Genomic DNA, 20,871 nt, shown 5'->3' with positions numbered 1-20,871 from the left:
CATGTTCTTTTCTGGCCACTTTTCACACACTTCCTTCACATCCTCTGCTGGCACAAAGAGCCAAAGACATTTTTCACACCCCAGCTGTCTGACAGGAAAATTCATCTATTCTATGGTTTTGTTTTATCAGCTTTATGCAACATGTAGAGCATAAACTTATTGCAAGCACAATGTGAAAATAGCAGGAAGAAATCAGATGGTTTTATGGGGCCCAAGAATGTTCTAGTTGTGTTGGAAGTGTACGAATTTTTGAAGAACATCCCAAAGTTGACAAGTGTCTCTGATTTCAGCACCTCGTGGAGTCAGTAACTATTCCTTGATAAAGAACCAAGACTTTTTTTCCTTCTCTGCCTAGCTCCCTGTTCATCCTGAAACACAGAACCTCCTTGCTGATCCAGGCCTGTGAAAGGGGCAGGGCTGTTCCTAAGGCAATCCCATCAGGAACTTCCTCACGTCAAGGCTCTTCACAGAACCCACTGCTCTGGAGAGCATTCCCATAATGGCATCATTCAAACCTTCTGTCACACAGAGCAACTTCCAGTGATGACAGCAAGAGTTAAACCCCAAAGTTCAAGCTCTAGTCTAGCATGGAGTCAGGGCACCTGCAGAGTCTGTGTCTGAGAGGCAATCCCTCAGAGGAGGTAGTTCTGGCCAAGTGTGGAAACCAGGAACATCACTACAAAAACACAGCGTTGGCTCTTCCTGTCTGAGTTACTTCTGGCTCACAGCAGCTATAGGGTAGGGAACAAGTCTGGCTGTGCACAGTCATCAGACAGGGATGGCAGAAAAGGGGGGAGCAGGGTGAAGACTTGTTGGAAATGATACAACTTCTAAAGTTTTTAAGGAACTTTAGTCAGGGGTTTGTCTGCCCTTGACAAGGGAGTAGGGAATTGGGGTTTCTCTTCAAAAGACTGTTCACTGGGGGGGGTTGAGTTTCACTGTGTGAGATCTGATGGGCTTCAAAAAGAAGATTCCTAAGTTCTGAGAGTTTAATACCTACAGATTGGAAGTAGCCAGAAGATACAGAGGAGATAAGTGGACATTAATAGACATTACTCCCGGTGTGGTTGGAGACACCTGGTCTGGGAAGGGATTTATAAGAGGACCAAAGAATGAGAACCAGATTAGCATCAAAAGGGAAGGAATCAGTGACAAATAGAAGACTGAATACTAAGAATTGTGTAATGCAGAACCAATGAACAAGAATCTCTTGGGGGTTTTTATGTATAAATATGTGAAAAGTCTGCTAAAGAACTCTACGTAATGGAATTATTTCCACTGCACAACCTGGGCAAGTGTGGATGGAATGATTCCTATTGCACATCCTAGCCAGAATAAAAACGTGGCCAGAATCACATCAGTTTCTCTGTGTTGGTGCTTTCTTAGCTTTGATTTTTAGGACTCACCTGGATTCCAATCAAAATTCCTGCTTTGGGAAATGTAAACCCTGTGGCGAGCAGAGCCTTCTGGAAGGCAGAGTACACGTCCTCCCCAAAGCATGCAACCTGCAGAAAGGCACAAAGAATGCATGAGGGAAAAACCAAAACCAACCCCAAAAACATTGCTTTAAAAACAAGCAGGCATGACATTTTCAAAGAGGATCTCTTGTTTTGAGTGAAGAAGTCAGACTGCTTTGCACAGAGCCTGCAGGCAAGGGGAAGGGAATAAATCAGAAAATCATTGCAGACAAATCTTGCCATTTTAATGAAGCAATAATGGAAGAAGCAGCAACACTTTATTTTCAAACAGCTCACCAAGGAGTAACAATTGATTCTGCTAAGTTATTGGGATGCTGTACATAGCCTCTGCTCCAATGTTTGGGATTGCACTGCAAATTATTTAACATTATAGAAGGCTTAGACACCAGTGAGAGCTGTGCACACAGGCACGTTCCTCTGTGTGCCTGCAGCCCAGGGTAAGGCAGTGTTTGTGCTCTGGTGGACTCTTGGCATTTCTTGTGAAGGAAAACCACAAGATATAAAGATTCCTCTCCATTAAAAGTCCACAGATGAACAAAATTCAAGTAAAATTTCAGTATTTACCGTAAACCAAAGCAATTAGGCCAATTCATAATAATTTATTTTAAATAAATTATGATTTTAAGGAAACAGTTGAGGAAAAAATCATTAAGAATCATTGAGCAGTTCTCCAGCATTCAGAACTGGATGTGGAGCTCGACTGCTTACAGACTATCATACGACAAGAATCTTCTGAAAGAGCTGAACTGCATTCCTAACCAAAATTTGGAATTCTGGCAACAAAAAGAGGAATGTGTGAGCTTGTGTGAAAGTTTCAAAAGAAAAAAACAAACAAACAAGCAACCTTCACGTTTTTTTGCTCAGCTCCACACTTGTTGAAAAACAATCAGAAACAGAAACTGTCACTGATTTTCCTGTTTGAAATAACAAATCTACCAACACATACAGACAGGATAAAGGAGATAATTGAGAATTGCTCTCCCATTTTCCTCTTATGGTCCTTCCCATCCCAGCCCTCACATTCATGTCTTCACCACGGTGAGCAGAAAAAAGTTCATTTTTCATTTCATGAAAAATAAATGACAATTTTCCAGATCTGCTGAAGTAAAAGAAAAAAATAACAACTAAACAAGGGAAGGGATAAAAAAAAAAGTCATGAAAACATGATACACTGTACCTATCTTCTATGTTTTCTGTGTGTTTCTATGAATTCTATATTGCTGAACTTTTTAGGGTGACAGACAGAGCCTGCCTTGAAGGCTCTCCAGCCTGCCAGAAGAGGTTTATCATTATGGCATGGTGCACAGCCACAGTCCTCAAAGAGCCCCCAGCAATGTGTCTTCTCCTATTGCAGGAACCACGGCTTCCAGCAAAATAAATCTCTGCCAGACAGATGTGACAAATTCAAGCCCAGATCAAGCCATGTGTGTGAAAAATGTCTGTGAGGAATAACTGAGCATTTTACCCAAAGCAAGTTATTATCCTTCCTTCACTATAAGAAAGACTTTCATAACTGTCACACTTTATGGCATTTGTGAATATGGATCTTTCCAACTCATAAAAGTTAATAATCCCTCCTTTATGACCATGGTAATCTCTAACTCTGTATAAAGCCCAAAAAAATAATTCTTGTCCCTAGTTACATTTTTATTCTTTTTTTTGGTGAGGAGGTTGTCTGTGTATTCAATTTGGTTCTGAAAATCAGGAAGTCACAGAAGCCACTTGACTTTTTTCTGCCCATTAACTATACTGAAAGGAAATCTTCTGCAACACTGATTTCCAATACATTATGAAGAGTAAAATAAAGTAATTCCGGAGAGATGTAGGAGACCTAAGGCTGTTCTTAGTTTGTATCTGGACAGAGTACTTTTTCATAGTAAAATGGAAAGCATTTCTTAATAAAAACAGCTCCTTCCAACACGCCCAAGCTCACATCCAACACAGCCTCTGCCACCTGCCTAGGGATGGTGCAGCAGGGTTAAGTCTGATCAAATTGCCTCAGCGTTTAATCACTTTCCAAGAGGGTGTTCTGGCCCAGAATAAGTTTTTGCTACAGCAGCTCATTCTAGAAGTAACAGAACACACAAAATTTAAAGACCACTCGGGTGTATCTCTGGACGCCCTTGATGAGTCAACAGTAACTCATAAAGAAACCTTTTGTTCCACATGAATCAGTGTCACTTCGGGTGATATGGATGGGAACCTGTGCCTGTGAGGGTGCTGAGGCTGGGCAGGAAGATGCCCATCCCTGAGCCCTCCCAGCATGCCATCATCACACCAGGAGACATTCCAGCAGCACCTCACAGCCTGTCAGCACAAGGAGTGGGGAAAGCTGCCCAGGCTCACCCTGCAGCCACCACATTTCATTGTCTCCTCCTTTGGTTTTGCACCTTGGGACGTGTCCTGATGGTTACCAGCAAACAAGAAAACACCACACATTTTTGGTGCCTTTAAGCAACTGGCACATCCCAAGAACAACCACTCATGCCTGGGAGTCTCCACGTGGCTGCTGCAGCAAGGTCCATGGGGCTTGAGAGCTGTCACCACTTGTCTGTCGTGTATGAAGCACATGAGTCACAGAACTGCCTCCCAGAACCCAACAGCTCCCAGATAAACTCATTTCAGGCTGGCACACCAACTCAGGGAACTGACATGCAGGTAAAGAGGGACATCCAGTGGCTGAAAGAACTGGCTTTGCCAGGACATTGTGGGTTTTACAGCTAAGAAAGATGTTTTCAATTTTCTGAAGAAGCAACAGATGCCATCATGATTCAGGCAGTAATAAGATCACTTTCAAAGATTCATTATGTTTAAAGTCAACTTGGTTTAAAAAAAAAAAAAGGCAAATCTAAAAGATACCTCCCCAGTAGAGGCCATTTCACATCGGAGAACAGGGTCGGCATCTCTCAGCCTGGACCAGGAAAACATTGGGGCCTGGTGAAACAAAGAGGCAGAAAGGAGAAAGATTAAAAATTGGATCGTTTAAAAATATATAAAAATTCCAGCTACACTTGGAAGTGACAGAAAGAGACATTAATTTATCCCAAGAAACCAGTGGTCAAGGCTGGTAGGCAAAGGACTATTTGGCAAAGCAGTTCCCTCAGCATCTTGATGATGGACTGGAACAAATAACCTTTATTTCACCAATAAATCAATCATTTGCATCCTGCTCACATACCAGTGGTAGATTTTCTATCAGTGGTAGCCCATTATCAGTATGATTTTAAGGAGATATTTTGAAACAAAAAGGCTGTGAGACACCTAATACATGGAACCAGGAGAGATACTATCTGAATCCAGCTGGTTTTTCACAGAATGCTGTTCTCCATGAAATGTTTCGTTTGCAGAAATAAAACTATTCCACAAATATGCAAACAAGATGAAACTTTGAAAATTATTTTCATATTTCCCCTTTCCCCCCATCCACGAATACACATTTCTATTTTTTTTTTCTCTTTATATGCTAATGTTAAGCCCCCTGATCACTACTACTATTACCACCATTATTTTTATTATTATTATTACTATTATCTGAAGACTTAGATCACAGCACTGAGTTCTCTTGTCTAATTTGATCTTAAACTAAGAAACACGGAGGTGAGAGAGGAAAATAAAGTCTCTGTTAAAGAACCAATGACCACATCTAGAAAACATGGAACAAATTTCCTATAGAAAATTAACCAAGTAATTTTCTGTAGGGCTTCTCCACATCTTGAACTACTAATGGTATTTGCATAAAGGCAGCAAGATTTCTGCTAAAAACAGATCTATTTTTAAATTTGAAGCCATAATTCTGTCCCTGGAGGTCCCCAAGAGTAACACTGAAGATAACGCAGCTGCTGCTTCATGACACCTAACAATGACCAGTTAAAACGGGACAGGAGAGACTCAAAAGGTTTCTCAAAAAACGTGGTGTGTCTTTGTGACTTTTGGATCAGTTTTGTTTCCACTCCAAGTACAGAGAAAAACTTTAAAGTGGCCAACTCATGCAGAGATATGGCAGTCAAGAGGGATTCTTTTAATGTACATTGTCTTGAAAGGTAACAAGCAGCAAAGCCTTCCAGACCTCCCGAATTTTTATCTGCCAGGAACATGAAAATGCATCATCAGGAGCACACTCTGTACTGCAACTAAACCCAAATTTAAAACTTAGTCAGCCATTCTCTACCCAGGATTTAATCTTGGTCAGGTCCTGACACTTGCACCAGTCTGGAAGCAAACATGGAGAGAAAATATTTCAGTCACTAAAGCTGAAACTGTGGCCCTCTAATCCACAAAGGAGCAGCTATGTTGAGAAAGAAGAAAAGAGTTTCATGTCTTCTTTTGAGAGCTGCTGAAGAAACAAGATCCTGTGTCCATGCAAATACCACTAGCAATAAATTGTAAGAGGACAGAAAATATGACGCATGAAATAACAACAAACAGGCTAAACTGGAATATTTTTCAAAGTTTAGCATTTCCAAAGGTGTTAGCCGGTTTTTACATTTGACAAATCCACACAGAACACAAGCAGTATAAAAAGCTTTGTAGGGAAGTTTTCAAGAATAAAGCTGGGTTTTCTGCTCTGTAGCCAGCATTCCCAGGAGAGACAAAACTCTTGACAGTTCAGCTAACAACAGTGCAGAAGCCCCAGGTCTAAATAGTAGAAATTTATAACAATAAATTAGACTCACCAAAAGAAATAAAAAGTCTCAAGTTCGAATTTCAGATAACACCTACCTGTGGTATCAAAATAAAATGTAAAGCTGTATCTAGACTGACTGGCTTGGGACCCAAATTTGGCTTGCATTTAAAAAATTTTAATGTTCTGAACATTTTATTAGTAGAAAGACGTTAGGTGTTTTCTGCTTACTCCGTTTTCACTTGATATGGAAGCTATTAAAGCTTGAAAGCTTCTGTATAAACAGTTCTCATACTTTAGATTTTTTGCACCACTGTTCTAGATTTTTTGTAATTACATGTTTTTTCTTCCACTAAGCATTCAAAAATATCTACCATACCCTTTACTGTGTTTGGTCCTACACAAGCTTAGTAATTATGGAAAGTAAAACTCTGGCCTTGCCTGAAATCAGAGGATGCAAGACTTTCACCCCTATTTTAAGTAGTGGTGTATTTAAAGGGGATTATGTGGATTTGACAGCCCATGTCCCAGATCCTGCAGATAAAATGTGGAGGCACTCATAACAGTCCACATGTGTATTACACAGTGTTCAACTTCAGTGTTCAGCTCTGCAAGTGTAAATTTATTATGCAGTCCACAAACAGGACTCAGAGCAGGTTACATGCTAAAAACAAAGGAAGGTTTGGTTTCACTGGGTAATTCTCCTCTGATTTTTCTCTAAAGTTTCCAAATAGATGATCTTGACAGAAACTACAAAAGGACAGTTTGCCCTTTGGTCAATGAGAAAATTGTTCTTTCTGGACATTAAAGTACTAATTGTATATTAATGTGTTACATGCTGGCTCAGTGGTAGGGTTTCTGTGGTTCTTTTGGAAACCATACCTTAATCCCAACATATCTGGATGGCAAAATGGGATGTTCCATTGTGGGGAGGGAGGACTCGTTAACCTGTTCTCCAATCATCACTTTAGTGGCCACATCAATGAAGTCCACACCCAGAGTCTTGGATACAAAGGGGAAGGAGCGTGAAGCCCTCAAGTTGCACTCTATCACCTGTGGGATGAAAAAAACCAGAATTATCAGGGTCAGGCACTGTGCAGGGATGAAATAGATTGACTCATTTTTTGAAATCAGCCCTGAGTCCTCTTGGCAGATACACTCTTCAGATTGTCAAATAAGAAATACATAAATTGGGATCATTATTAAAACAGGGAAGAGGGATGGGGAATGGCCAGAATGAGACACAAGCAGCTTGTTCTTCAGCTGAGATCCATCTCTATTGTCTGAATGTTAGAACAGAGGGGAAGCCAGACTTCACTCAGAAAACATGCCTTACTAAATGCTAAGTTAATGTGCAAGAGGCATGGAAAAATAAGCAGAAGCACTAGGAACAGCCTCTAGAAGTCTAACTTCTTCTTTTTCCATGGTTATGGCACTTCCTGAATGACAGGACTACCTTTACTGACTTCCCTCACCCATATGTGGAAGTCATTCAGCCAGGCAAGGAAGTAACACAGAAGTTCTGCAATGTGCTGAGAAACCACCTTGGAGCTCCAGAGGGGAAGAGGAAGTGCAATAAGTGAGAATGGAGTGGAGAGAAAGGGTTTAGGAGTAGTTAACGTACAACTGAAAAGCAGGGGCTGTACAGAGAAAGGCACTACTGTGGGAAACAAGGAAGGAAAAACTCTGTTCTCTCCCTCTGCGGAGTTTCTGAATAACCATGAGTGAAACAGAGAAAAGGTGAAGAACAGTAAGTACATTTTACTCAACTCATAGCCCAAACAAGAATTTTCACCAATAATGCATCTCTTCTGTTTCCTGTCAGGTTTTCTTCCTAATCACTGTTTCCTCAGCCATACTCTGCTCACATTCCTCTGACCTCCTTCCATTAGCAACAGCAAGCCAACTGTTACCCAGAAAGGCTCAGACATCTGCTGTGCTTCTGTTGCTAATAGCTACTGGGACTATTCAGATAACCATCCTAAGAGCTCATAGTAAAGGTTTAAACACTTCCATTGTCTTGCTTGCTTTTCAATCCCTTTGAAGGCTTAATTTAACATCAAAACAACTAAAGATGAGAGAAGACAGCAGAGATCTAAAAGCCATGCTATCCAGCACGTGGGATGAGGTGCAGCTCCCAGTGCTGTCCATCCTATTCCAAACGGATCATTTTGGGAAAGGACAGCAGCCCACAGTGAAACGAAGCTGACAGACACAGCAAGCAGACTCTCTTCACCCTCAGTGTGAAGGCAAGGGAGATGTGAGATGCAGAGTGGCAGGGGTGAGCCCACACCTCTGAAAAGGCAAGTTATTTGTCCTGTTATTTCACTGCCACAATGCCCCCAGCAGACATGCAGAGATGCAGAGATGCAGAGATGCAGGGATGCAGAGATGCAGAGATGCAGAGATGCAGAGATGCAGGGATGCAGAGATGCAGAGATGCAGGGATGCAGAGATGCAGGACCCACACCCCTCAGCACAACACGGGCCCTGCCACACTCACTGCAGCTCTTACCAGCACATTCTTGCCTTTCACCAGGAACTGGATATTGAAGGGACCAGAAATGGCAAAAGCCTTTGCAATCTTTTTTGTAGCAGCTTTTACCTGATAAAAAAACAAATTTAAGAAGTGCAAATGTGTGTTTATAGAATAAATAATTAAGTTCCACAAAATGAAGAGCATCATGGCAATAAACCACTAGAGTTGTGGATTTCTTTTAACATCATCTCTCTTTGTCTTGTTTTTTTCTCTATACCCACGTTTTGGCAATGGCACTATTTCAGAAGCAAACATGTTTAATTTCCCTAGTAACCTAGAGCCTGAAGTGTCATTGGAGGGCAGAAGTAAAAATCAGGGTTTTTGTTTATGTGAGAAAGCAGAGGGGAGGAGAAAAACAAAGAATCAAAGCCTTGCCCTGTAGTAATTCCAACACTGCACACTGGAGTCTTTATACCTTTCTTGGTGACATAATGAATAACGTTTTGTTATTTGAGAATAACTAATCAGCTTTGTAAGTGTCCTAAAAGTCTTTCACCAACATGCCTGTCCCATCACAGAGCAGTGGGAGGTGTCTCAGCAGATGCACTCTGGAACAAACTGGGAGGAAAGTCTTATTTCCCAGGTGTGTCAATACAAGGATTTGAGTAGCTTTGCTCGAGGACATGACTATTTTCAGAAACAAGACTTTGGACATTCTTGGAAACAGAGCTGGAGCCCAGATCCTTGCATTACAGCTTTTGCTGGCTCCAAGCAAACCCATAACATGATGACATAAACAGGCATAGCAGATTTCATTAAAAAAAAATGCATCTTAACAACTACCTCTGTATCACAAGGTTTATCCTTGAAAGGGGAAAAAGTCAGGATCAGATGAGGTTCATTCATCCTGACATTATTTTTGGAAAAGCAGGCAGCTAGAAAGTCATACATCTGACATAATAATTCCAGTATTGTGGGAGAAAAGGAAGTGGAAAGACAACCATATGGCATACGTATGAATTAGACAATTCTCCGCTGCTACAGAAGCTGCTTCTAAACCAAGGAGACAAAAAAATTCCTATGGGTTTAAAAGTGTGCACATCTACTGCCTAAATTACTGGGATACAGTTCAGATAATCAAGCCAATCACAGGGGCACTCTGACATCCTTCACTTGCACATACCACACTGGCCTTGAAAAAATCATGGGTGATTTGATTTCTCTGCTGGGGGTGGAGGGGAAGCAGAGTCAAATTCTCATTTCCTTTGTTCCTTCTGGTGCTAGTGCAACACCTACCTTCTCCAAGGCTCCCTGGCTGATGGTCTGTGTGGGGAACATGAGGGTGGCATCTCCTGAGTGAACACCTGCATCCTCCACATGCTCTGAAATAGCATGTGAAATAACCTGCGCATGGCAAGGAGAGAGCACACGGTCATTTCACCCTCTCAGAAACTGCTCCTTCCTCCCCAGCACAGCCCAGCCTCCTCAACAGAACTGGATCTAAAAAAGGATACAGACTGGAGAGGAACAAAAAGGGAATTTCCCAAGATTTTGGGGAGAATGTGCCTGAAGCAGACACCAGGCGTAGGAACGAGGAGACCACGTCAGTGTCTTTGCTACTCTGGTTAAGCCAACCCCAAACAGGATAAAACCTACCACAGCCTGGAGATCCTAAGGCTTCCTTCCTCTCTCTAACACATGTGGGTTCACAAGGTACCAGCTAAGGAGGCTTTAAACCAGCTTCCCAAGTTCTGCTTGCCACAACACAAAAAAGTTTTCATTCCCCAACAGGAACAAGTGTGAACTAGCATCACTGGTACATAACTTTACTCCCTCTCTTTTGTGGTGTCTCAAGCAAACAGAGGAAATCCAGGCCTAAGGATTTAAATTGAATTAACTGCATCAAGGCATACAACCTCAATACCAACCAAATAAGCGATTGTGTCCGCTGGTTAAAAATTAGAATGAAAAAGGACTATTTCTGTTAATTGTGAAGTTTGTGATTTTGTGGGTTTTTTGCCTTTTCCAAGTAAGGAAAGGCAAGGTGGAGTTGTGAAAAAAAAATGGAATAACTGATCGAATTCCATCACGCATGATAAAATTCTGATGAAAGTCATTTTTGAAGCCAGTGATTTGCAAATCTGGTAAAAATTATATTCAAAAGGATTCATTTACATGGATAAACAATGCTTAAAAAAATAACTGGTTAGATGTATACAATAAAGGAGGTGGAGCTTTTCAAGCACAATGGTTTTGAGCCTAAGATTAATTCTTCTTGTTTCTTTACTCTCCTCAGCATGAATCCATGGCTCTATAGTAAATCATTCAAATTACACATCTTTGCAGATCTCAGGTCCTGAAAAAACAAGTTTAATGATAAAGAAAAGCAAAGTACTTACTCTTCCTGCCTTGGCTACAGCATCCATTTCCACCTCACGGGCATCTTCAATAAATTTAGTGAGCACCACAGGGTAATCCTGCCACCAAGACAAGAAAAAATTAGAAAGTTTTTGTAAGAGAGGACCTAGGACCCTTTGGAAGCAAAAGACCAGAAGACCAATCTATTAATACTCTCATTTCCACAGATAAGTGAACTGTGCAAAAATATAATGGGGGAAATTTGACACTCTTTCCCCAAAGCCACTGATGCAAAAAAAAGTTTGAGCTCTCCGTAACAACGCCAGGACAGGGAAATTTGGGGTAAGACCATAGAGGTCATGGCACAAAGAAGCTAGTGACAAATTCATGGATCCAATGACCTCTAATCCCATTAAAGACAGTCCTAACTCCAAAACCTTCAATTCTTCCTTGGTCTGAGCCTCCAGCCATCTCACTGGACATGGTGCTCCATAAAGGAACTGATCCTTGGCATTCTCAAGGACTTTGCAGAGTGGTTGTTTTTTAAGTTATATATTTTATGCAACTGATCCATTCCTTTCTGATTTTTCTTAGTTTCCTAAGTCTCCCAGGGACTAACTAGAGCTAGCCAGGAACAACCTGTCCTTGACTGTCACCCCCTTCCCTGGTATCCATTGTTTTCCTTCTTTTTTCTTCCTGCCTGTCCCTGGGATGCTAGCACACACTGCCACTCTCTTCTAATACTTTCTCCTTCCAGACACTTGCTCCAAAAAAACTCTAATCTGCATTCTTCCTGGCCACCTTTGTGTCTCAACATTTTACCTGTCCCATCCACTATTAACTGCCTATTATTTATTAGAGAATAAAATGAAATAAATGACAGTTTGTGCATGTTTTAAAGGCTCCTCTTGAAAAAATGCAACCAAGCAACTGCAAAAGTTACAAGACACAATTCCTTCCATTTATCAGTGCAAGGGTAAATTCACAGGCAAGGACAATGCTGAAGCCTATACTGTTTCATAAATTTAGTGGCTTGTGTCCTGTTACTTTCTGTCTTGCAACAGTTTTTCACCTGAAGATTTTATATGTGCACACAACCTTGTTTACTCCCATCTGTCTCAACCTGCATTAGAAGTTTTGAACATTATTGACAACATAAACGCCATAATGGCACAACACTGAAACAGCAAAGTCAATAAAACAGCAGAACAAGAACGAGCCAGAGCCTTTACCTGCAGAAGTTCTGCTGGATGAAGCAGAGCTAGGGAAGGCTTTGGAACCAGAACACTAAGCCTGTGTCCCACAAAGATGCTCACAACTAATACTGGGAGCTTCTGTGGAACCACTCACAGGCCACAAAGCCTTGACAAGACTGAAAAATCCTCCCTAATGTAGAAGCAGAACACTATACTTCTGTTCTGGTTTGCTTTTTGCTAGCTTGGCTTCACCTATACCATAACTTTTGCCAACACACCATACTGGATGAAGGAAGAAGTTCTTCCCTTGGCAGTCAGACCACACTAAGAAAAAAAATAGCATGTAAATCTAGGGTAAGTCTGTAGGGTAAGAACCAGAGCACCCAAAACCTCATGGTGTGCAACTGGTCATTCTTGCAGCAAGCAGCAGTGCCTTGTGTGTGCAGCAGAACTGGAAATCATAAGGATCCCATGGGAACACCCTCTCTTTCCCCATGGAATATGTCATGCCTTGGCTAGCCTCTACAAATGCAACTCCCAGAGAGGCCTCCTGTACCAGGGATGAGAAAGAGCAGCACTGCCCTTTTCAAGTCAGTCAAGCTGTGACAAATTAAGCTGGCCAGGGTTGACTTTTCTGGGCTAGAGCCTCCCATAGGGCATCCACTGCCATCACCAGGCCATGACAAAGTGGTCTGCCCCACTGAATGGGGCTTAAGGCTGTTGCCTGCTCTGCTTCTGTGAGTGTAAACACAAAGCAGAGCACTTCAGATGAAGTATAGAGGGAACTGAGGCATTTTGGGAGGCCTAGCACTGCTGTGAACCTGGCACACTACCAGAGGCTGATCCTACAGTCTTCTGAGAATTGGTTAAATAATTCCTCTTAAAGCAAATAAGAGTTGCACTACCCCTCTAAAACTTGTTCAGAGATGGTAATAAGTGGTCTCTTTGCCTCCACACTAACCCATCCCTCAGGATATTATTACTTTGAAAGTATCTCCCTTTCATTCCACCATTTCTTGCTGAAAAGTTAAACTTGCACCATTTGCCACATAAACTTAAAAATCTCATGTGTTTTGTTCTTGTTCAAGCTTTAACCACCTAAGAATCCTGAGAAAGCAATAATATGTCTGACTTCCACAGCCAGTTGTGTTTTCAGAGAGTTCCTCTTTGATTCATCTCTTTTTAACTCCAGGATTCCTGGGTGTTTATGGTGCCACAGCCCTGTTCTGAACAGTGACTATTAAAAAAAAAAAAAGGGAAAAAAAAGAAAAAAAAAGAGGAAAGAAACCTTCAGAAGAGATGCCAAGATGAAGTATTTAGTTGTTCAAAGAAGCCAGGCAAAACAATTGAGAAAGTGAGTGAAAGATGCTCCCAGTTCTATGCTGGTTGGCATAACCTGCCACTGGCAAGCTTTGAAAGGTCCAAGCTCAGTGGACAGCATCTAGTTCCATAATTAACTGGGCAGAAATGTACTTGCAGGTAAAACAGCTGCCTGTTCCTACTCCATGCAGGCATGGTGGGGGCAGTAAGGATATTTGCACAGGCTCCCAAGTTGGGGAGCCTCTTAGGGAACAAACTGAGCAGTCAAACTCAGCAGCTCCTCCCCAGGCATGGAAGGAAAAGAGTGAGGAAGACACAATAAGGAAACAAAGAGGTAGAAAACACAGTAGAAATGGAACAAGTAAGGGGAACACAAAAGGAAGTGGCAGCACAAAGAGGTACCTGAGAGACTCTGGTGGCTTCTGCTAAGAACTTCTTCATTTCTTCTTCAGTGAACACTACATTCATTGCAGACCCACTGTGAGAACAGGAAAGAAGAGAACCGAGGTCAGCTTCTCTTGTGGATTCCAGGGAGTGATCAGTGTTGGGCACCAGGGCACAGGCTTCACAAGGTCACCAACCACGTCTGTATGACAGGCTGGCCAAGGAAGCTCCTGACTCCAGCCACTTGCTCTGCTTTGGACTCAGAGAGGTAGAGGTGCTACCCAATTTACTCTCCATTATCCTTCCCAGAAAAGACAGAACCACAGAACCTCCAGAACCACAGTGGAGAAATAAAGAACTGTGTTTTCATAGCCTTAGCACTGCTGCCAAATCCCCTTCCCCCTAAGGTGGAGGAGATGGCTCCTCAGCCACCCAGGCCCAGTAAGGCCCAGCCTGTCCCCCAGGGCAGTTGAGCTGGGAGCTCAGGACAAACACACTTGGCTCACTTTAGCCCAACTGCTCCTCAGGGACAGATGAAGTGAGGCTGGCATGGGTCACTGGCAATGGTTGTGGTAGTGTAAATCCAGGTTCTTTGCTGGCCATCTCACTGTGTTCCTCCCCTAACACCTCTTTCCTTAAGGGAGAACACACAGACAGCAGATATCTGAAAGCTGCTTTAATTTAACTGCCAGTAATCAGAGAAGGGGATCTGGGAGAACCTGGGTCCAGAGTAACTGATTCAAGTCCCTTTTAAAGACAAGAATCTTACTTAAAAAATGTAACATTTCCCATTTCTACCACTAATACCCAGCTCCCCCTTTGCTTTTTTGGGCAAGCCCAAAGAGGCTGTGGGGAAAAGTGGAAGAAGGATCTATCCCACAGATCAGGCACTTTATCCTAAGACAAATAGACACAGCTACCTAGGTGATTACATTCACCTCTTCAGCTGATGTACATCAATAGAGTTCAACAAAGCCATGAACTTGTGTCAGCAGTACCACTGAGGATGTGAGCTGGTGTACACAGCACCTAACTGCTGGGGAAAGGCATTTAGTTTTCCAGGGAAACTGGCCAGTATTAAAAATCATACCTGCTCAAAGGATGAAGAAATCTAGCCATGGATTGCTGCTGTTCTGGAGACAGAGGCCAGGGAAGGGCTGTGCTAGGGCTTTTCACACTCTTGTTCCTCAAGTCTTACCTCCTCCAGTTTCATCTTTCTCCCTGGAGTCCCCTTACCCTGCACTAACAAATACTTAACATGGAAACGGCCTATAATGGTTTTAATAAGGATGGAAACAACAGGCTAAAAGAAGTGTTCCCTAACAATCTGGCAAATTACATCAGGAGCAGTTTTTACCTTATACTTTACTCAATTTTACTCCTGACAGGAGGGCTGTTTTCTAACTTTGCTTGAAACACTATTCTAAGTCTTGGAGACCAGATAGAAAAGTCACATTCAGGAGTATCTTCTAAAAGATGTTTCCTTCAGGGCTGAAGAAACTCTTCTTCTTTTCTTCTTTTAAAATAAAAAGTGTGCTTGTCCTAGAGCCCTGAAAACTGATATTGAGCTTCTTCATTTTGATATGTACGTCTTTCATATGAAAAGGACCCTGTCTCCAATTTATTTTCACTTGTAAACTGTGCCCAGCAAACTGCCTCTCCGTGCTGAGTCACTCAGCTATGAAGAAACTTCTCACAGAGAAGAGCAATCATTCAGAACTTATGGGCTTGCTGTGTGCATGTGCTGGTGTAACCTCCTCAAAAAGTCTGGCTGGCTGTTGGAAATGAGGGACTGTACAATGTCTGTTTAATGAGAAGCAGCTGCCACAGTGTAGGGACATAAAACATGCCTGTAAGCAGAGAAGCTTGGCAAACAAGAAGCTGAATTCAAAAGATGCACTTTCTGAAAACAGATGCCCATCTCAATAAACAGCCTCAGCAAGTTCCCGTCTCTTTTTCCTGGTGGCAAGCAATCTTCTGATTAAATTGCACAGGTAACAATCTCAGGAACCTGAAAGAGCATCCCAGATGGTTTTGGCCTTGGGATATGCAAAAGGTAATACAGCCAAACAGACATTCTTATGATTATGTTCTCCCTTTGATCTGTGCCTGATGGACTTCAGAGATCCATTGGGTTTATTAATTGTTTTGAGCAGTTTTCTCATGGGCAGCCTAATGCCAGGTACACCTAGCACAGAGTTTTCCACACATCCCCTGAAATTGTTCCCCCTTGTTTCAGAGAGGTTTTTGGAGTTCATACCCTGACAGCTGAGCCTTACCTCAGAACATAGGAGGGCCTCAGCAAACATGGATAACTCACAGTCCTTGCAAATTCAACTGCATCTCTCTAAAGAAAGGGAGGAAATACATGCTGTGATCAAGAAAGTATTTAAAGTCATTCCAAAATTCCAATTCTAACTGCATTTGCACTTTACTAGCAACTAAGATGAGGGGAAAGAAGTTGGAGATGGCAGCCTGCACTGAAAATAACACAACTTCTGGTTTCAAAGCTGTCACCTTCAGACCTCCCCTGTCCATAAAGCTTCACTGGGAAAAAAAGAGCAATGCCAACACTTCCCTATTCCTTTGCAATCTCCACCTGCTAGAGCAGATCTCAAGCCCAGCAGGATATCTAGACTATCTAGTTAGTGGGGCTAACTTCTGCTGGATACATACCCCAGGCTGTGTGAGGTGATTGAAAGACACTTCCCTTCCAGTTTGACCAGCGCCCAGTGCCGCTGTAGCATCACTTTACAGGGATCAAAAAGTTCTTCAACGTGGGCAGTAAAAAGCTGCCAAATGCCTTCAGAATGCTGAAATGTATCAGTGACTCAGCCCTTCCTGAGCAGATGCACATCCCAACATTCCCCAGATGCACATCCCAACTCACCAGGGTGCTGACTGCCTTCCAGGGAGCCTGGGCCACATGCAGCTCATCCAGGACAGCTGAGAATACGGAACGATCTTCTGCCTGGTCAATCTTTAAAGGACTTGTGCCAAGAATCTTCACTCCACTCTGGTGCAGTGGCACTGCCAGGTTATTGGGAATCTGCCCCCCTACAGAAATAATGCAGCCACTGCATCCCTGTTGGAAGACAGAAAGGAGCACGGTCATGTCCAAGTTATCTTAATGGGAAGAGCTGTCACAACAAAAATCCAGTATTTAGATGATGTCCCTTTTCAGGTTGCTGTGAACAAAGACACATCAGAGGACCACAAAGATGATCAGAGATCTGGAGCACCTCTTGTGAAGACAGGCTGAGGCAGCTGGGGTTGTTCAGCCTGGAGAAAAGAAGCTGCAGGAAGACCTTACTGCAGTTTTCCAAAGCCTAAAGAAAATTCATTATAAAAGAGGACAGCGACTTCTTACTCAGGCAGATGGGGATAGGAGAAGGATGAACAGCTTTAAACTGGAAGAGGAGAGATCTAGGTTAGATATTAAAAAGAAATTCTTTATTCTGAGGGTGGGGAGGCCCTGGCACAGGGTGCCCAGAGAAGCTGTGGCTGCCCCATCCCTGGAAGTGTCCAAGGCCAGGCTTGGAGCAGCCTGGGATAGTGGAAGGTGTCCCTGCCTATGGCAGGGGGGTGGAACTAGATGATCTTTAAGGTCCCTTCCAACTCAAGCCATTCTATGATTTTATCATAATTGTGCTGATCCAGAGGCACCCAGGCTGCAAAGTGTGATTGGCAGTGTGTATCTTCCCTAAACCAGCAATATCCTCCTCAATATCACTCAAAACCCAGCAATAACTGGAGATCAAATTCCCTAGGAAATCAGAGAATTTGCAGCTTTCACATCGACCTATGATTCCCTAAGTCCTGCTTGAACTGTTACTTTCTTTGCATGTCATGTTTGGGTGCTTCTGCTTTCCCAGAGAGGATAAAGCACTGAGCTGACACGTTGCTTTGCTTTCCAGAGGAAGGGCACAGCACCAGGAACATGCACTGCACCCCAACAAACCTCAGCACTCTGCCCTGTGGGGCCAGGTTTCCTTCCCATGTGCTCCTACACATGTCAGGGGGACTCTCACTACAGCTGAGCCTGCCCCCTGCTTGCTGTGCCCTTTGGACCCAGCAGCACAAACAAACAAGATGCTGAGGTCTTCTTTCTTTTTCAGTCTAGTTCTTGGAGAAAACAGCCTCTCCCACGCTCATGGTCAGAGATTTTCAGAGGAGCAGACATTCATGCAAAAGCTTTTTTATTCCAGAGATGCAAGGCAGTAACCTCCAGCAGAGAGCCAATTGGAAACAACTGGAATTTATGGGGTTTCTTTTTCTGCCAGCTCTGCTACTCAATAAGCAAACCACCTTTCCTAGCCCCAGAAGCCAGTCTTTAAGGGGTGTAACAAAGCTAATCAACAGAGCCCAACACATCACACAGCTCTGGACACACTTAGGCCTTTATTTTAATCAATGCTCCTTATTCCTGACTAGCTCGTCGTTTCTGGAAGTGCCCTGGATGGCAGCAAGCATTTCAGCAAACTGTCATAGGTGTTCATTTCCACACAGGTATCTGTAAGCACTCCAGTTCCAGAGGCAGAACAGGTGGCACAGCATCCTCCAGCCACAGTGGGGCATTTCACGTCTGTCAGGGGCAGCATCGCATTTTAAGTGAGAAAAAACTAAACAGTAAATAACAAGAGACAGGTGATCTTGCTAACACACACCTTTCTGCAGGTGCCAATATGGGCTTTTCTTCTTTTTTTACATAGAACCCCTAACGCTTTCAAGTACAGTCAGGTGTGAAAATTTTCAACAGAAGAAAAGGCCTTAGAGTGCCTACAACAGAGCACTTTACTTTCAAATTAAAGATGGTGAAACTTTGCCCAAAGGACAGTCTGGCTCACAGAACAGCTCCAGTGAAGGGCTCTTTTGAACCAAATGTGTTTTACAGTTTTACTCACTTGTAACAAACGAGAAACAGGAATCAAGTGATCCATGGTTTGGCTCTAAAAGATAGAGGAGCAATGTTCTTTTAATTACAAGTGTGCTTTTCCTAAGGAAGGTCAGCCTTACTGGCCTTGCTGGAAGAGGAATTCCTTCATCATGGACTTAAAGGGATTTGGAGTGGCAAAACTGTAAACTGAGAGCAGGATGGACTGGAAGTGACTGGGCAAAAATAGATGATAAAGGCTAGTAAAGTCTCCACTCAGCTTTGATGTGGTGATTTCCTACCATAACAAAGATCCAACAGTCTGGCATTTAAGCAGCACTCACTATCCCACGATTATTTGCTCAGCAGTCTAATACATAGCATGACATGATTATTTTTTTCCTTTTCACTATGCAGTCACTTATGGGATGCCACGGTGCTGCTGGCCAGCAGCAACCACCTGGAAGAGCTGAGGACAGGCAGCGAAAAAGGCCAGGAGCTGTTTTGTGCCCAAAATCAGTTGTCTCATGACACCAGAGCTCACTATCGCCACCTTGGAAGAGAAATCTATGCCTTAGTGCTTCCAGACCCATCCAAACAAGAGCAGCTCCCTCTGGTCCCTGGGCCTTTATCACCTCACATGGATAAGAACCAGAGTGTGAATTAGCAAACCCCTCCTTGCAGCTTGGAAGGAGGGTTAACAAGTCAAAGTAGCTTTGCTTCAAAGGTCAACCAACATCTTTAGGCATCCTTGACATATGTGAAAGTTGATGTATCCCAGCTAACAGCTTCTCCTCAGCTGCTGCTCATTTCTGCATTTAAAACAATTCTAGTTACTGCACATCTAAAATCCAAATACTGCCTACATCAAAACTGGGACAGAATTAGGGACTTCAGCCCTAAGGAGACAGAGGAGATTCCTTATTCGAGCAGACAGCAAAGAATCATAGACTCATTTTCACTCAAGAAGAACCATCAATTGAATGTAGCTGCTGCCTACTTTTTAATTTGAAATTCTGCTGTTGTTTCCCAAAGCATGCTCCCACCCAAAGAGCAACCACTGTCCTGACAGGGAACACGACTGCTCCACTGAGAAATGTGGGCAGGCAGAAAGGGACCCCACTGCATAGCACTATGTCATCAGCCATATTTTAATTATAAAGAAAATTAATTACATCCTTGCCATTAGATATCTTTAAAATATACACAATACATAATCTAGTGAAAGAAGCCTAGAGAGAATTATTTTTCCCTTTATAACAAAAATCGCTCCTTTTATTACTACCTTGCTGTTATGTCATTAGTAATAGAGCTGGGGTTTCTTTTTCCCCGAGTTTGAAAACAAATTAGACCATTAAAATTGTACCTAGGAGCCTCCTTTACTTTTATGAATTGTTTCAGAATAATCTCCGAAACAGAAAAAAGAATCAGTAGAGGCCCTCAAGCAGATAGATATTAAAATAAAAAGGGAACATCTTCTCTGAAAACAAAAAGCCAATAAATCTGAGGGAAAGAATTTTATTTTTTTTTTTAATTATTGTCCTCACAGATTACCACCTAACTCTGCACATTCACAGTAAATTAAACTTTCCTCCAATGAACGGCTCTGTTAGGCAGAGCTCAGACTCTGGTGAGTCACTGCAGGTGTGAATGTCAGCTAAAGGTTAAAGAGGACACAAGGAACAGAAAGGGGGGGGGACAGCTCAGTACACCCCTGACAGAGGGCTGTGTGAAGCTGTGTGCATTTCTTGGTGGGCAGCTTCCAGCTGTCCCAGTCCTGTTGGTTAACTCTCTCCTGGATGCAGCCCAATTTATCTAATCAGAAAAGCGGGGACAAGTCAGTGCACCTATTCACTTGGGCTTAACAGCTGCCCAAGTTCTGCTGCTTATCCTAAAAATGTTTAGAGAGCTGAAATATCATCTCTGCTAAGGGCTCAGGGTTGTGTCCATTGTTTGCTGATGTTTTCACATACAGTTTGCCAATGATGCATGACTTTCCAGTAATTTCCAGCAGTCCATTGTCTATTAAAACACCAGAGGGGGCAAATGACCAGGAGAGGTTAAAAGAACAGTCTGAAATCATGACACTGTTCATGCTTTGTATTTGAAGCTGGGAGAGATGGCTATCTACAGGACTCATGAAGGATCTCAGAATCGGATTC

General features: G+C 42.7%; 1 protein-coding gene across 1 annotated transcript in view; it reads right to left on the bottom strand.

The window, feature by feature from the left end:
* CPS1 (carbamoyl-phosphate synthase 1) overlaps positions 1 to 20,871 on the bottom strand; it is a 90,628-nt gene that overhangs the window by 7,002 nt on the left and 62,755 nt on the right. Inside the window, exons 26-34 of the mRNA XM_066322425.1 lie at positions 16,727 to 16,921; positions 16,116 to 16,183; positions 13,855 to 13,930; positions 10,978 to 11,055; positions 9,875 to 9,982; positions 8,615 to 8,704; positions 6,982 to 7,152; positions 4,338 to 4,412; positions 1,407 to 1,505 (exon numbers count right to left, since the gene is read on the bottom strand). Coding sequence (XP_066178522.1) covers positions 1,407 to 1,505; positions 4,338 to 4,412; positions 6,982 to 7,152; positions 8,615 to 8,704; positions 9,875 to 9,982; positions 10,978 to 11,055; positions 13,855 to 13,930; positions 16,116 to 16,183; positions 16,727 to 16,921 — 960 coding nt within the window. The remainder of the gene's footprint in view (positions 1 to 1,406; positions 1,506 to 4,337; positions 4,413 to 6,981; positions 7,153 to 8,614; positions 8,705 to 9,874; positions 9,983 to 10,977; positions 11,056 to 13,854; positions 13,931 to 16,115; positions 16,184 to 16,726; positions 16,922 to 20,871) is intronic.

The sequence above is a fragment of the Sylvia atricapilla genome, chromosome 7, assembly GCF_009819655.1.
Source record: "Sylvia atricapilla isolate bSylAtr1 chromosome 7, bSylAtr1.pri, whole genome shotgun sequence".
In the NCBI taxonomy this organism is placed as follows: domain Eukaryota; kingdom Metazoa; phylum Chordata; class Aves; order Passeriformes; family Sylviidae; genus Sylvia; species Sylvia atricapilla.
Note: the sequence above shows the minus strand (reverse complement) of the source record. Positions and strands in the feature narration are given on the sequence as shown.